Here is a 14,764-nt window from a genome sequence, read left to right as displayed (position 1 = left end):
TCAATCATGAAAAGCAATCGGCTGCATGGCGCGAATGCATGAGGAGTGTCCTGGAAGAAATTGTTACCCCTCGCATAAGCCTCCTTTCCATATCTGTTTTCTACTCGTAAAGATACACGAGATTTTGTTTACACATCCCATTGTCCACATGGCCTTCTGGGAGTGATTTATTTTTCAGCTGCATTGGTTTAATCCATACAAATTCTGGAACTGTTTTGACATTCACTGTCTCATCGGCAGAGTGAGGCTGTCTTAATCGAGGTTTTTGGGTTAGATTGCGTACATATAAATGTGTCGTTAAACCCGCCACCACCCGACACGGCCATTTATAAAGGTTTGTCACGTACACAAAATATGCCAATTCGTTACTAGTACAGCACAACATTTACAATTTGAGTAGGACGTTTGCTCAGTAATTACAACTAGCATCATCAGGCGACATACAGACTTGTGGAGAAATCCTGTTTCGGTCTTAAATATAGAGGGATAAGTGTGAAGTCGTCACTTGTGAGCCAATCACTGTGAAGTCCTCACTTGTGAGCCAAGCAGTGTGAAGTCGTCACTTGTGAGCCAATCAGTGTGAAGTCGTCACTTGTGAGCCAATCAGTGTGAAGTCGTCACTTGTGAGCCAATCAGGTGTGAAGGCTAGAGGGGGGCTGTGCCAGTCACTCAGAAGCGTAGTCATAATGAGTAAATTAATACATGCACTCCATCTGGACACTTAAAAAAATCATACTTTCAGGACAATGAGATGTGGGTTATTATGTTTTTCTTTCATATTTGTCCATAATTAACCCCTGGAGCATCTTTATTCAGAGCTCGTGAATAGTTTTAATAGCCACACCTGTTTTGATTTAAAGCTTTCGTGACTGCAGGGATTCATATTCTTGGTTCTTTCGGTAAAGTCACGTAGAAGGGAAACAAAATAATAAAAAATATTAAACAATAAAATTATCACGACGTTTCGACTGCAACACAAGCAATCATCATTAGGTGTGAAAACCACAGCAATAAAATTTGAAAAAAGTGGCAGTTATTTTTAACGTTAAAATTTGAAAAAAAGTGGCGGTTATCTTTAACGTTAAAAAAAACCGCCACTTTGTTCAAATTTTCTTGCTGTGGTTTTCACACCTGATGATGATTGCTTGTGTTGCAGTCGAAACGTCGTGAGAATTTTATTGTTTTATATTTGTATTATTTTATTGTTTCCTTTCTACGTGACTTTACTGAAAGAACCAAGAATATATAGCCACACCTGTTAATCGATGTCAGTTGGTTGGTGTTTAACCACGAGTGATAATTTAATAGTTTATTCATAGTCGATCACTTGCATTTCACAAGTGTCAGCTGTGTCTTGTCTAAGTGTTTTATATTTGTGTAATTTTTGTTTAATTTTCCCTTTGCTCGTAGTCGAGATTTTATCATCTATCAAGAACCGGGGAGACCACCAGCAAACGTAACGGAGCATGGATTCAAAGACAAAGTACGAATCGACGGACTTGAGCGCATCCATTGATTCATGTCACAGTCCTTAGAGCACGTTCAAATTCTATGTCAATGGTTTTGCTCTGAGAAGCAGGACAAATATCTCCACTTACCTGTAGGAACATTGCAATGTTTTTGTTTACATTGATTCCGTTTTTATTTAATGGCCACCACGACCATGGGCCTTGTGATTCATCCGCTGTTCTCACGGCATGCGTTCCCCAACCTGGAGCTTACTTTGGCTTAAAACATATTCACTGCGTATGAGCGTTACTGAAAACTTGTGGTTCTAACAAAAGGGGCAAATGAAATGAAGCAGTTTGTTTCGGCCGATTCACCATCGACTTGCGAATGTGCCTGTTGTACACTTCTGCCGTATAATGCTAATTTCGGCTTGTAAACGCGCTCGGTATTAGTTCGTTCTCGTAGACGGAGAGAACAACTCCCGAGGCAAAAGGAGTCACAGACAAGCAGGAAGGCAGCCATGCGATGCGCCGGTGCCAACAACTGCCCAAGCTTTGCAGTCCTCTATATATATTAAGGTGTTGCCAATTTCACGAGTAGAAACCAGAGCACCCAGAGAAAACCCACGCGTGCGAGGGGGAAAGCACTCTATCCCACAGAGGCAGAACAGGTGGAGTCCACATATTTTTTTTTGCTGTACCTCCTCTTGGCATGCCAGGGTATGTAATGCTAATGAATGACGTATAGATTTGTAAGGATTTTGTTGTTGTTGTTGTACATGATTCGTGGCTTTATTGGCAGATACTGTTGTGTTTCTCGAACGGGAATCACTACGACAGCGTCTACTCGCGGAAGTTCCCGGCCGTCGCTGGGATCTGTCAGGGTGAGCCTACAAACTGGGATCACGCAGCAAGGGCTTTGCCTTCTCTTGACGTAATGGGGCACCGGTTGCATTTCGATTTAAAGCTTTCGTGACTGCAATGAATCATCTTCTTTGGTTCTTTCGGTAAAGTCACGTAGAATGAGAATAAAATAATAAATTGATAAAATAAAATAACACAATAATATTCTCACTAAAGTCACGTAGAATGAGAATAAAATAATAAATTGATAAAATAACACAATAATATTCTCACCAAAGTCACATAGAATGAGAATAAAATAATAAATTGATAAAATAAAATAACACAATAATATTCTCACCGGTTGCATTTTCCGCTTGTTAATCAAGGCAGTTTGTATGCACATATGTACGTATGTATGTTCTGCGAATTGGAGATGCGGGGGGAAGGACATCTGTTGCTTGTTAGACCTTGATAGGCAAAATAAGAAATTAATTAATTTGCCATCGAGCAACAAAAAAAATATATGTTTTGTTTTATCATTGTCTGCCTCGTATGTTATTCCCACACTGCGTCTTTTGTTCAATTGAAGTGAATCTAACAATTGAATGTGATTTGCGTAAATCGAAGCAATTGATTTTTACACGTGCAATTTGAGGCTTGCATCAATGAGAATCTCTTAATTGTTGAATCGATCAATCAATTGAGCAGTACATTGCCTACTAATGACATTGTGACAGGGAGATCTGAAACAATATTAGCTACAACCTCTGCAAGATTTTGCTGTTGGGAAGCTTTATTTATTGTTCACGACAGTGCCCATCTAACCACATATCCTGACCTATCGCACCGTGTGGTGAAGCTTTGCGGTTTTTTTATGCCATTTTCATTATTTACGATTTACAAACGCATGGCACAGTTCCAACAAAAAAACACACGGCCCAGGTCGTAGGCATCCTTAATCACAGAGCCTACAGTTGGAATATCACAAAGGTTGGCTGTTCTTTTATTTTAATAAACACAAGAGGGGTAGGGAAAGATGGGGGGGGGGGGGAGAGGTGTGAAGCCTGTCTGTCTGTCTCTGTTAAATGTCGTTGCCCCTTTACAGATCGTGTGTTGTCTGAGAACCGCATATTGAGTCGAACGCGAGAAGTGGCGTAGATGTTTATCTCTTCACCTTCCGCAGTGCCTCGATTGCTTTTCGACTGCGGTCAACAGATACATACCTTGCAAATGCTAACGTTGAAAACCAGACGGAAGAGAATGATTTGCATGACGCTGCGTTTGATGGAGCGGCTGCATTCATGCTGCTGTACTAGCGGTTAAGAGTCTTTTGTTAATACCGAGATTAACAATGATGGCGATGATTAAACATGTAGCAATTCAACCCTCCAGAGATTCGATTTGTATTTATGAATTGGGGCTGTGATTTAATTGCAAAATATATATTTCAACTCGACTTTGATTTTTGTTTATATTGCTTCGATCATGTGTTCGCAGCGTTCCAACCAGTATGGTTTTCCCCTTGAGCTTAAACGTAACATGAACGTAATAATTTAATAATTTTTTAACACGAATTGTAATTAATCGGTTGGCACGCACGCACGACTCGACGCATACCTCTGGAGTGTAAGAGTATATTTTTATTGAACGCAGGGCCTCGATGCCCCCACATCTCCATTTAGCAAGGTTAGCTACGTAAGGTGCGAAATAATTTGAACATACATACAACCAGAATGCCATTTCTGTGTCTCTCTGTCCATCTCCTGGCTCGCTCTCCCCCCCCCACCCCCGCCAGCGGTGCTGTACGAGCTGCTGTACGAGCACGTGTTTGAGGTGAACAGGCAGACACTACGGGCCTCCGTGGAGCTCTATCGCAGCCGCAAGAACCATGACAGCTCATCTGAGGAGGCCATCCTGGACAGTTTCGGGTGCGTTCTGCCTCCCACTGCCTCCCGCCACTGACCTTCACCTCACCCCGCTTTGGTTGCGTTTGAATCGCATAACCGCCCCTCACCCACCCCTTCCTCACCTCCCTTCTCTTCACCTCTTTTTTTTTTCTTCACCTCCCCTCGTCTCACCTTTCCTCTCTTCACCTCACCTCGCCTCCTCACCTCCCCTCGCCTCACCTCACCTCACCTCCGCCTCCTCTCGCCTCACCTCCTCTCGCCTCACCGCCCCTCGCCTCACCTTCCCTCACCTCACTTCCCTAACCTCTCCGCATCTCCCCTCACACCGCATGACAATCTCCCATGACCTTCCCTCGCCTTCCACCTCCCCTTCTTTGTGCCACGCTCATTCAATTCATGCGGTGGTTCAAGTTTCAAGTTGATCTTGTTTAACTAGGTCAGAACTCAAGAGATCAGGATAAAGTCTCATTTGCAAGAGTGACCCAGGCCATGAGTCTGCCAGTGGGGGCGATGCTTGCCGTGTATAATCCCACTACAGTAATTTGACAGCTGATTTTGGACTTTGGAGAATTTTGCGCACACCGCATTGTGTGGGTTTGGACACGTCATCATGAGCCCGCCGACGCCGAGTTCTGTACCCGACAAATGAATGACACCGGTGGCGAGTGATATCCGAGCTGGTACCGGGCCCCCACCTCTTCTTGGCTTCGCCGGCTCGCGCTCACCAGCGTGGTGAAGTATGGTCAAACAACCCAGTGGTTGATGTGGAATACGAGCGGTGTACACAGCGGATGTTCAAGCCTGGAGCCGAGTGAACATGTACAGTCCATTGTCGTATGTATAACAGTTGGGATATTCATTGCCTTAAGCAATAGTGTTGCATTGGTGAAGTTATATCGAGATGTTTTATTAATCCTGTCCTTTTTATTTCTTCTTTCCAGGGGAGACATCGAGGTAAGCAATATACAATAATTTATTTTTATGTTTTTTTAAAAGAATTGCGTTATGCAATAGTGTTCAGTAACCCAAGCTAACACGGTGGCACATTTCCCATTAACCGTCACAGTTTTGCTCGTCAACTAATCAGCAGCTAGCTGCTTACAATGTTCACAAGTAAAATTAGTCAGCGTATGGATGTTTAATTTAGTCGGGGAATGCCGCATGTCGTATCCGAGATTTTTACAGTAGGGTCCTGCGCTTTGAAGTAGTGGCAATTTCCATTAACACAAACGTTTTGCCTGTGGAGAGCTAACTCGACTACCAAGGGAAAAAAACCAGCACGCACGAGGGGATAACTCTCACAGCTTCGCACAGATGGATTTAGGAATCCGCTTCCTGTACTGACATCTGAAAAACAGCTCGAAGCTCGCCGTGTTTGGCCATTTTACAACTTTTATTTTACAAATCTGCACGAGCCACCAACCAAATTGATGATAAATACGTATATATGTTTTCCCATATGCTTATTTGAGCAACGTTAAATCTCTTTCAGGTGAAATATAGGCACTTGCTGGAGTAGATTTTTTTGATCATTGAACACGCCTGCAACGATGAAATGGGCCTTTTGTGCAGGAGCTAGATGGATTGTTATCTTGCGTGCCTACGGGAGAATGGCAACTGCTCAGCAAGGCCTTCATCCAGCAGTGAATTGATCAAGGCTGCCGATGTTGAACCTACATGGACGGTGTGCAAGTAGTTGATTGCGTGAGTGTGCTTGCGTGCGTGTTTACGATTGCAGTCCGTCCCATTCAGCGTCATGAAGTCGCTGGACCCGTTTGTGTACAGAAACGTGGAGTTTGAGGTGTGGGTTGCTTCCAGGAAAGGTAAATGTTGCTCTAGCCACCCACCGCCTGTTGTCAAAGACAGACACCACAGGTATTGTTTGTCGTAAGCAAACAGCGCTGAACAAAGGGGGCCAGGGCAGAGTCTTGGTGTTGTGTATGAATGAGCGTTTTTACAGTACGGGGCTTGTGCTTTTGTACTCCACTATGTAAATCGTGCCGGTCGCCATAGGGGTTGAGCGTGAACGCCGCGGTGGCTAGGAGATGTTAACTACCTCGCCTGGTATACAGGAGGTCGTGGGTTCGATCCCAACCTTGACGCCTACCAGGGGCGGAGCCAGGATTTCAGGCCGGGGTGACATTCAACAAATTTTAATTTCAAGAATGATTAGAGAGTCAGGCTGTTGAACCAGACGCCATCGGTTGCCGACACACTCTGACAATGCAGTTGCACGGAGTCCACCAGACCGAGTGTCGTACACTTGTACGCAGAATGTCACCCCTGTCACCCCCCCTGGCTCCGCCCCTGACGCCTACTGTATATTTGGTGTTTGCGTCTCTCTCTCACTCATCATCATCACGGTGGCTAGGTGATGTTAACTACCTCGCCTGGTATGCAGGAGGTCGTGGGTTTGATCCCGACCCTGACTCCCGCTGTATGTTTGGAGTGTGCAAGTTTCTCTCCCCGTGGTTGCGTTAATTTTTCTCCAGGTCCTCTGGTTTTTTTTTTCCCTCCACATTTAGGAACATGCGATTAGAGTATTTGGCTGCTATTAATTTCCACATCATTCGTCGCCAGGTCGCTTCTGAAAAAGAGCTATATAGCTCAGTGGGCCCTTACCTGGTAAAATAATTTGCATTTTTTAGTTTAGTTGAACAAATTTTATTTAAATAGTTTTAGTTTCGTTTCGCACGGGAGACGCGGGCAGCTCTTTCGTCATACACCTATGGACAATTGTGAATAACCCACAGTGCGATTGTAAAATGTAAAACTCTCCAGTAGTAGTGTGCGACTGTGGTCATCCAGAACAGACCGTGCAACGTGTAACGATGCAATGCCCCGATCCACAAATATACGAAGGCGAAATCGCAGCGGTGTACACGCCGCTCCTCCTGACGCGGTTATCTTGGCTCGAGAACCTGCATGTGACATTGTAGTTGTTGCTCTGCATCTACATCAGCCGTACGAAAGAAGAAGTGCGAATGTCGGTGCCGATCTCAAACCGTGGGAAGCACATAGTGACGAGGCTGTCCGCGTTTATCGTTGGCAGGCTGCGGTAGAGATATTTACCACACGGCGCTTGTGAAGCTGTCCACTGGCTCCAGCGACCTCCACACAAGCATAGAAAACATTGCCGACCAACCAACTCCCCGCCATATAAAAAAATATAGCTGCCAATTTATATTTGATTAATCGTTTAATTTTAATATTTGAATAGTTCTCCCAGTTGGTCATGATGGTGGATCTGTGAGTCCCAGTGATCGCGAATTCAACTTTGGCTGCCATCTTGCAGCTAAACTTTCGTACACGGGTCGACAAAAGTTACTCCGGATTTAACGTTTGGCTCATATGAAACCCAGTTAATCTACCCTCGGGTAATCGAAAGTTAACTGCAATGTTGTAAACTCCAGCTGTACTTTTTTAACATTCGAAAGCTTTGCCGAGGCAAATTGATCATGAGCGTGCCTACTTTCTGGCGCAGAGCAACACGAAGCAGATCATGGATCGGCTCCTGGAGTTCATTTCTCGGAAGGCGATCAGTGTCTGGTGAGCTCTCTTCCATTCACACTTTTTTGTTTGTTGTGTATGAGGACGTGATGCAACTGTTGCTCCCTTTGCTTCACTCTTGGGCATCTATACCCCCCACTGATGAATTGTTACATTCGTGGTCACATTTCAGTAAAGAATCGTTCGTACTGTTTTGTTTCCACATGTGCTCTAGATCTTCGAGTACCGCACGATGATAACAATTTATTTAAATCTGCAAAGTGAATAATCCTTTGCATGCCTACTCCGTTGTGTGCATGTTCGTTTCTTCCATTACGTGATATCTATAAACACGCGGTCATATTTAGGCACTGTATATATCCACATCGTGTTGTGTTTGATCATCATGTGTTTGCGTGTTTGACCGCTCCCAGGTGCGCGTTGAGGAGCGGGGAGACCGCTACTACCCCGCGTACATCACGGAGATCTTCACGGAGAACGGGCCCGTCAACGTCTACGTGGAGGAGCTCAAGGGCAGGTGAGCACCGTTTTCCGGTTGCCGTTATAAGGTCGCACTCGTTACACACAAAGTGCTTTCCACAAATAAACCGCAATGCCTTGCTGATATTGTTGAAGAGCATAAAGCGTCACGCGCGCTCCGGTCATTCTCGCAGCCGCAGCAGTCGGCAGCAATGGCTCTTGGCTGGCCATCGAACAAAGATGGTTTCTGCATCGTGCGCTTTCAGATGCGCTTCTGCGGCCGTCTGGAACGCTCTTCCTTCTGATATTAGGAATCCACTGGAGTTATGCACTTTTAAATTGAAATTGAAAACTCATTTTTTTAGAACTGCTTTTTGTGTTTAGTTTGTTGGCCTTTCCCCCGCACCTCCGATTAGCACGGTTGGCTACATATGGTGTGAAAGAAGTTCAACATACACACGTTCCCGTGCCGTTGCTGGTGGTGGTTCGTTGTTGCTGGCGCTGGCTTTGATGGTGACCAGCCGTAGCCGACGGCCCCAATCATCCCATCAGGATGCAGCAGCTGTTTTTATTTTTGTTAGGAATGTTGAAGATAATGATGATAATGTTCGGGGGCTGTGTCACTCCTGATCAGGATTTGAACTTGCACTTTCATTCTTGGGAGTTTTTGTGTTTTGTCAATTGAGATGTCTATTGGCCATGCATAGTAAACTACATAACAGGCACACGATTGGAAAGCATTATCTGTCTTGTGAGATTTTGTATTTCTCTCTTAGTTACCTTAGCTGGGTGCGCGATTGTATAAGTGATAAGATATTAACTACCTCGCCTGGTATACAGAAGGTCTTATGTGCAATACCGACCCTGCCACCTGTATATTTGGAGCTTGCATGTTCTCCCCGTGGCCGCGTTGATTCATCTCCGGTTCCTCTGTTTTTTTTTCTCCACATTTAGAATCAACATGCATTTAGAGTATTTGGCTGCTGTAAATTTCCACGCAATAAGCCACTTCGTAGCGCTATCATTTGTGGCCGGGTCGCTTCTGAAAGAGAGCTATACTTGTACAGCTCAGTGGGCCTTACCTGGTTAAAATTTTAAAAAAAGTTTGTCAATGTGTGTCTCGGTGCGATTTCATGACAATGCGTGCGTGTGTTTCAGTAAATGTGTTGCCTTGAAGAATCTGAAGCCGCTCTCCTGGAACCCGACACTAACGTACTGGGGATCGGCTCCAGGTATCCGCTTGCAGCGACGCGCGTGCACAAATTATTTATCAGGGCTGCCGTGTGGCCCCCAAGCACGGGGATGAATAAAATTTCACTTTGATCGACAAAACTGCGCATGCCTCGTATCGCGTGGCTCGCACCGCCAGCTGCGTTCATTCTGTTGACGTCAATGATCGTTCTTTAGCACATGAGTAAGTTTAACACCTGATTATTTGAGCCACATTTAATTTGTACATTGTGTGCAATGCAATGCATGGCTCGGAATTCTGAGACGCAAGAGAGTTACCTACTTTGAGATTCAGACTCTAAAGCATCGCAACGCAGTTTTGTTGATGTAAGCGGTCATAGACGGTTGCAGTGAGTGGGGCATGCGTGCAGGATGGAGAAGGGAAGGATACCAGGATGCACATTTGGGTGACACCTGGAGGTTGGCGATCGCGGGAAAGAGCTAAGGCCAGTTGCTGGCGATGAAATTGGTGGACTATACCTTGGAGGTGGATTGTTGGCACTGCAACGGCTAAGGCATCTGACGGGATGAAGGAAGCGATGGCCAGGTTTTGTATCATCGGTAACGTTAGCGGAAGATGACAGAACAGAAGAGGTGCATGGTAGAAGCCCGTGGAGAGAGAAAATCTGACCTTGGGTTTAGCAGAACAACATTAGCTGTGATGAACTCTTGACCTCGACCTCAAATTGTTTGCACTGGTAAAGTAATTATGACCAAATCACACTAACTGTGCCCGATTTTATCAGATCTCATGAGCTAAGCAGATTTTCAGCCTGGTCAATCCTTATTCTTTGGTTCTTTCGGTAAAGTCACGTAGGTAGAAAAATAAAATAAAAAATAAAACGTCGTGATGATTTTTTATTTTATTTTTCTCACTCCGTGACTTTACCGAAAGAACCAATGAGTATGGATTCCTGCAGTCACGAAAGCTTCAAATCAAGATTGGCTAATACTTGGAGGGAAGACTACCAGAGTTTGCTAAGCATTTTTAGGTGTCGGCCCGCAACGTCGCCAGGAATTGATGGCACTGACTTTTGCACAGATCTTCACGTCGGATTTTATGTTTAAGTTCGTGCCCGATCTCTCCAGACTTGGCGGAGCAGGACGGCTGGAACAAGGGTGGGAAGAGGCGGGACGTGAGAGGGCGCCCGGGAGAGCGGGAGGGCGCCCCCCGCGGTCAGATGAGCCTCCCCCCACGCATGCAGCAGCAGCAGCAGCAACAACACAAGTCAGGGGCAATGCGCTCGCTGGCGCAGCACGACTGCAGCATGGAGTACAACCCGTCCATGATGGACTACTCTGGCCTCGTTCAGGGAGGGCCGCCCAACAAGGCAGTGGGGCCGGTCCATCAAGCAAGGTGTGTGTGCGTGTGTGCGTCTGTTAAGGCTATACGGGGTATCTTTGTCTTTGGAGGGGGCACAGGTGGTGCATCCGCCAGTTATCTCAGTCAACTCATGGCACCTGGGTCCGTTCCTTGGCCTCCAGCCAGCCTTTCATACTTCATGTGGCCTCGGCAGTGCACCTGGCCTGGCACAAGCGCTGTGTTGACTTTACCGCCACTTAGTGGCAAATTGGCGGCTGTTGTTGTCTGTGTGTGCGCATGTAGTGGGAAACGGGAGTGTCGTGGTTAGCACACTGTGCTATGAATCCAGCGACTTGAGTTCCATTCCCTCTCACAGCCAATACCAGTAACGATGATCTGAACCGATCCTGGGCCTCCCCTACCTTGGTCGACTCTGCCTTTAAATGAGTACCTGGGGCAGTGTATAAACCACTACTGGGGAGACAAAGACGGTCTCGCGTGGTGCTTGGCCACCCACCATCTCGTGTATCGTTCCAGTCTTCGTAGGTGCTCACGAATAGCAATTACTTCCAAAGGTCCGTTAAGGCTATCAGGAGGGGTCTTTGTCTTGTGCATGCAGTTTACGGCCAATAAAAGTGGCAAATATTTTGACTGGTCCTGGGCCTCCCCTGAGGTGACTCAGTCTTAAATGAGTACCTGGTTTAGCGTGTAAACATCAGAACCTGGGGAGAGGAATGTAGCCAAGCATAGTACTTGGCCACCCATGCCCTCGTGTGCCGTGCCGATCGGTGCTTGCTAACCACACTTGCACCAACAGTCTGTTATATGCTATATGGAGTATCTGTTTGTGTATTAAATGGTGTATGAGTGTTAGCGCTTGTGTATGTGTGTGTGAGAGTCCGCACCCAGCCTTAAATAAGCGCCTGGTGCAATATGCAAACATCAGTGCTGGGGACATGATAGCAGTCGGAGGCAGAGGAAGCCTGGACTTGAACGGAGCCAGGGAGTTGACAGCACGGATGGCTGGAGGAAGGGAGTGCGCCACGGTGGCTAGGAGATGTTAACTACCTCGCCTGGTATACAGGAGGTCGTGGGTTCAATCCCGACCCTGACTCCCTGTATATTTGGAGTTTGCGTCTCTCTCTCATCATCATCACGGTGGCTAGGAGATGTTAACTACCTCGCCTTGTATACAGGAGGTCGTGGGTTCGATCCCGACCCTGACGCCTGCTGTATATTTGGAATTTGCGTTTCTCTCTGTCATCATCATCACGCTGGCTAGGAGATGTTAACTACCTCGCCTGGTATACAGGAGGTCGTGGGTTCAATCCCGACCCTGACTCTCTGTATATTTGGAGTTTGCGTCTCTCTCTCTCTCATCATCATCACAGTGGCTAGGAGATGTTAACTACCTCGCCTTGTATACAGGAGGTCGTGGGTTCGATCCCGACCCTGACGCCTGCTTTATATTTGGAGTTTGCGTTTCTCTCTGTCATCATCATCACGGTGGCTAGGAGATGTTAACTACCTCGCCTGGTATACAGGAGGTCGTGGGTTCGATCCCGACCCTGACTCCCTGTATATTTGGAGTTTGCGTCTCTCTCATCATCATCACGGTGGCTAGGAGATGTTAACTACCTCGCCTGGTATACAGGAGGTCGTGGGTTCAATCCCGACCCTGACTCCCTGTGGTCGCGTGTGTTGTTCTCCGGGTCCTCCGGGCTTCTTTCTCCACATTTAGAATCAACGTGCATTTAGAATATTTGTCTGCTATAAATTTCTATGCGATAAGCCACTTTATTGAGCTACCATTCGCGGTGGCCAGGTCGCTTCTGAAAAATATCTCTGCAGCACAGCGGGGCCCTTACCTGGTACCGTAAAATAAAATAGTTACTAGTTCTAGTATTGTGATTGTACTCACTGGCGTTTCTTTTCTCTCCCGTGTTGCCCAGAGCATTTGGGCGAATGCGGTCTCCTCAAGTGAGCGACCCGTGGTACCGACAGACAGCGGACGAAGGCCTTGTTCCAAGTGACACGGCCTTCCCAGCGCTTCCCGTGAGTCCGTCATCTTTCCCCTTTTGCTTTGTATGTCGCGCCTAAAATGTGTGCGTCGATGTTTTTGTTGTCATATTTTGTGTTCGGAGAGTAATTGTTTTTACCCACACCCCCCCCCCCTCCCTGGCACCCACCACCACCTGATTCAGTGGCAGATAGCCTAGAGACACAAATAAAAAATTAACTCGGAAAGTTGTCCATTAATGCTTTTTTTCTGAAGAAATTACACCTACGACCAAATCATCTGGAACACACCCGATCATATTATGTCTCGGAAGCTGAGCCGTCTTGAGCCTGGGTAGTCCGTAGGTGGGTGTGACCACGATGCACAGAAGGGTGCTATCGGCTGCAGCAAATCCATTTTTGTATTGCTGCTGTTACTCCCTCATCTGTGCTTTCACCCAACCTACACTGACCAGCGTGGTGAAGTATGGCTTGCCAGCATTAGGCACTTTTTTTTCTTTCGTGGGCATGCAGACAGGGGCATGTTAAAAAAAAAGTTAAAACGTCACAGGACTCGTTTTTCTACATAGTACCACAACACTTTAGCGTGAGACATTGAAAGTCCGTCCACTGCCTGACAGCAAACACAAGGGGGCGGTGGAGGTCCACGTAGCGCTGGGCACTTTTGGAAAGTTTTTTTTTATCAGCGCACACTTTGGTGGGGTCATAATACAGGTTTTTTTGGGTTAGATCGTGTAAATATATAAATCCGTTGTTAAACCCGCCACCACCCTTCACAGCCGATTAGTAAGGTTTGTCACGTACACAGAACGTGCCAATTCGTTACTAGTACAGCTGACCGGTGTGTTGCAGAGCCAAGCCACAACATCTACAATCAGAGGTGTGGGGTCTTCACAAATCTTCGTGGCCTGCTTGGACAATGGGCCTGATTAATGTGTTGGCGAAAGTGCAATTTCTGCCAACGTTTGCTTTCCCACCAGCGCATGAATTAAGTTACTAAACGAGTCTTTGTAAAAATATACGAGTTAATTGTTGGGAAAAGTTACCTTATATTACACCAAAGAAAATGTGTTGATGGGCAGTTGTGTGAATAAAAGGCAGTTATGGAAAATTATCTTTCAACTTTATTTAGTGTGTACATAAGGAAAAAAACGCATGTTATTTTTGGTGTATAAGGTTGACCATGCTGTGACTTGGATTCATGGGAGGAACTTAGTTATTTTAAAGAATTGGTGGCTTAAAATAAGAAAACTATCTTTGTGTCAGTTTTATTCAGATTTTACTATTGGTATCTTGCTGTGAGATGAGGTATCCATTGCATCGACGCATGCGATTGAACGGCGCATGGAAGAAGATGTCATAGAACTGGTTATGAGACCACCTCCTTTTCAAACCTCTTATTCTCCACTTCCCTATGTGACCTGTTGTAAAGATGTTGATCACACTGTCATCAAAACGTAAGATAATTTATTTAATTTTCAGAGCTAGTCTTCTTTTGCCAAATCGATTGAAAATACTAATGTAATATTCGAATTTGTACGTGGACATTGGCGACTGGGTTGAGGCCCTCAACTTACTCCACTTGGCCAGATCGAAACCCACCATCTCAGCGGTGCCAGCCCAGTGTTCTGATCTCAAGTCACCTGGCTAGCTCTTGAATTGACAGTATTGAAATAAGTTGACTTTAGCTCCACTTACATCCTATGTTCAAATATAACCACGGCACGAGGCAAGGAAACGTCCTTCCGAAATGTTGTTGTCAGCAGAGCATCGCGCCAAGTCAAGTGACACGAAATAATTACTTTTGGAGTCACTTCATTGCGCTTGTAGATATCCTCTTCCGATCTGTAAATAATTGGTTTCTGCATGTCAACTATTTGAGATGTACAAATTTGGTTGAGCACATAGGCTCTCGCAACCAATATTATCCATAATAAAGATGTTTTGGGTTAGTGGTGGCAGTTTTAATGACGCGTTTATATTTATGCGATCTAACCCAATAAACCTTTATTATGGTGTAAACATTTTAAATCTAGGAGCTG

The 14,764-nt window shown here is 45.7% G+C and overlaps 1 protein-coding gene across 2 annotated transcripts in view; it reads left to right on the top strand.

Annotated features, from left to right (window-relative positions):
• The window catches only part of LOC116942849 (uncharacterized), a 65,812-nt gene that overhangs the window by 22,834 nt on the left and 28,214 nt on the right, over positions 1-14,764 (top strand). Inside the window, exons 5-14 of one of the 2 annotated variants that reach the window (XM_032955219.2) lie at positions 1,411-1,483; positions 2,251-2,332; positions 4,090-4,222; positions 5,143-5,155; positions 5,940-6,024; positions 7,701-7,750; positions 8,125-8,228; positions 9,329-9,402; positions 10,490-10,757; positions 12,656-12,758. In XM_032955219.2, coding sequence (XP_032811110.2) covers positions 1,411-1,483; positions 2,251-2,332; positions 4,090-4,222; positions 5,143-5,155; positions 5,940-6,024; positions 7,701-7,750; positions 8,125-8,228; positions 9,329-9,402; positions 10,490-10,757; positions 12,656-12,758 — 985 coding nt within the window. Of the gene's footprint in view, positions 1-1,410; positions 1,484-2,250; positions 2,333-4,089; positions 4,223-5,142; positions 5,156-5,939; positions 6,025-7,685; positions 7,751-8,124; positions 8,229-9,328; positions 9,403-10,489; positions 10,758-12,655; positions 12,759-14,764 lie in introns of both variants that reach the window. The other variant, XM_032955218.2, reaches the window with a different exon arrangement.

This window comes from Petromyzon marinus, chromosome 16, assembly GCF_048934315.1.
Source record: "Petromyzon marinus isolate PM22_M1 ecotype Great Lakes invasive population chromosome 16, UKy_Petmar_22M1.pri1.0, whole genome shotgun sequence".
NCBI classification, from domain to species: Eukaryota; Metazoa; Chordata; class Hyperoartia; order Petromyzontiformes; family Petromyzontidae; genus Petromyzon; species Petromyzon marinus.
This window is presented reverse-complemented; position numbering and strand designations above follow the sequence as displayed.